This window comes from Elephas maximus, chromosome 7 (genome assembly GCF_024166365.1).
Source record: "Elephas maximus indicus isolate mEleMax1 chromosome 7, mEleMax1 primary haplotype, whole genome shotgun sequence".
NCBI classification, from domain to species: domain Eukaryota; kingdom Metazoa; phylum Chordata; class Mammalia; order Proboscidea; family Elephantidae; genus Elephas; species Elephas maximus.
This window is the reverse complement of record NC_064825.1, coordinates 57,159,783-57,162,191: the sequence shown is the minus strand read 5'-3', so window position 1 is coordinate 57,162,191 and position 2,409 is coordinate 57,159,783. Positions and strand designations below refer to the sequence as shown.

At 38.1% G+C, this 2,409-nt stretch overlaps 1 protein-coding gene across 1 annotated transcript; it reads left to right on the top strand.

Annotated features, from left to right (window-relative positions):
- Positions 1 to 407: 407 nt before the first annotated feature.
- Positions 408 to 1,346, top strand: LOC126079219 (olfactory receptor 52A1-like). Its single transcript, XM_049890151.1, has one exon. The coding sequence runs from the start codon at positions 408 to 410 to the stop codon at positions 1,344 to 1,346; it is 939 nt and encodes a 312-aa protein (XP_049746108.1).
- The last annotated feature ends 1,063 nt before the right edge of the window (positions 1,347 to 2,409 follow it).

Sequence of the window (2,409 nt, the reverse complement as noted above, 5' to 3'; positions counted from 1 at the left end):
AGAGAGTAGCTAGAATGTGGGCTATGTAGAGATTCATCAAATTGATTAAAACTCAGCTCGTAAGCAAAATAAACAACTCGAATTTTTGGTTAACAGATCTGGAAGGGAAATAACAGGCAGTTCAGCGTTTGATCTTTTACTCAGATGATTTTATTGGTTCTAAATACAGTCAGCCTGCCATGCACATTGTATCTTACTGTGACACAGTTCTGGTGGATGCCTTCCCTGAAACAGTGACGTGACTTGATGGATCTTCATTTTCCCACCAATAATATGAGTGAGATGAATGATATATTCATAGAGTTCTACCAAAAAAAGGCAGACTATATATGTCATCTTCATATAAAAACAGAAAGTAGAAGACTGAAAAAGCTTCTTTTGTCTCTGTCAGAAGGCCCAAGAACCTCATGCTCATTTCCAACATCACATTCTTCATGCCCTCTGTGTTGACACTAGTAGGGATCCCAGGCCTAGAGTCTGTGCAGTGCTGGACTGGGATTCCATTCTTTGCCATGTACCTCATTGCTATGATTGGAAACTCCTTGCTTCTGACTATCATAAAATCAGAACGCAGCCTCCATGAGCCAATGTACATTTTCCTCGGCATGCTAGGAATCACAGATATTACACTTGCTACCAGCATTGTGCCCAAGATGCTTGGAATCTTCTGGTTTCATATGCCACATATCTATTTTGATTCCTGCTTGCTTCAAATGTGGCTCATCCACACATTTCAGTGCATCGAGTCAGGCATCCTGCTGGCCATGGCCCTGGACTGTTATGTTGCCATCTGTTATCCACTGAGGCATGCCGCCATCTTCACCCACCAGCTAGTCACCCAAATAGGCACTGTGGTTACACTTAGGGCTGCCATTATTGTAGCCCCATGCCTAATACTGATAAAGTGTCGTCTTAAATTTTATCATACAACTGTCATCTCCCACTCCTACTGTGAGCATATGGCTATTGTGAAACTAGCTGCAGAAAATGTCCAGATCAACAAGATCTATGGTTTGTTTGTGGCCTTCACAGTAGCAGGATTTGACCTCACATTCATCACCTTGTCCTACATTCAGATATTTCCCACAGTTTTCCATGTGCCCCAGAAGGAGGCGAGGTTGAAAGCATTCCATACCTGCATTGCTCACATCTGTGTCTTCCTCCAACTCTACCTCCTGTCGTTCTTCTCCTTCTTCACACATAGGTTTGGTTCTTGTATCCCCCCTTATATCCATATCCTGTTTTCCAGCATTTATTTGCTGGTCCCTCCATTTCTCAATCCACTTGTCTATGGCATAAAGACCAAGCAGATCTGCAGTCACGTGGTGAAAATGTTCAGTTCTTAAAATCCATGCTAATTGATACATTCATGTTTCTTCGTGCAACAATAATGGTCCCTCAAAACAAAAGAAACTTCCACGTTATTTGAGATGCTTGGGTTTTCCCTTTAACTACTTCTTGAAATTTACCAACATGAAAGGTGGTTTTCAGATCATTGTAGCCTATATCAGCTCTCACTCAACAACATCGCAGATCCTATCTGGGTAAAGACAACAAGAAACATAGAAAGAGCAACAAAATGAATATATATATTTTCCTTGTCTCCTTTAATTTTTAAATACTGGTTGAGTTTCCTCCTCTAAGAATCTTTTGTCAGAAGGATTCATGAATTATACACCTTTATATTGAAATTAAATGCAACCAAGCCTTCTTGCTGTGGAGTGTCCAGACACTCAATGGAAAGAAGTTGTTGACTCTATTTCTCAATTACTGATATCTCAGTCATTAAAAACAAAAACAAAAAAATGAATGAAGTGTGTCTTAAATATATTCTTATCCAAAAACCCTTTTTGAATCTGATGGGATAATAAACTCTAACCATTTAAATACATTTTCAGAGTCATTTAGGAAATTATAGCACAAAGTGCATGATAACTCAGTTGTTCCACCTTTCACACCGATACTATTTCCACCTCCTCTACCATTTAATTGTAAATTAATTCAACAAGTATTATCAAATGCCTACATTTTTATAAACATTATACTAGAGATTAGTAACACAGTGATAAATTCACCACAATGTTTATGCTCCACAGTTCTGTGGGCTTTAATTCCTTGAAGATAGAGAAAAAAAATGTAGAGGCATTTGCAAAAAGATTAATGTACTGGAATCTGAGAGCAGTCAAGATAGGTGTTGTTGTTTTAATTTATATTTGTTTTTTGAATTAATCTGATTCTCGAAGAATGAGGAATGATGATTGAGTAGCCAAAGATTTTAGGAACCACCATTCTGAGGTAGATGATGGGGAAGATGTAAACTAGAGAATGTGGGTTAAGGGGATTCTACAGTTTTTTTTTTTTTTAATTGTTTTTAACATAAGGCATAATCTGGGGAGACAAACAAATAAG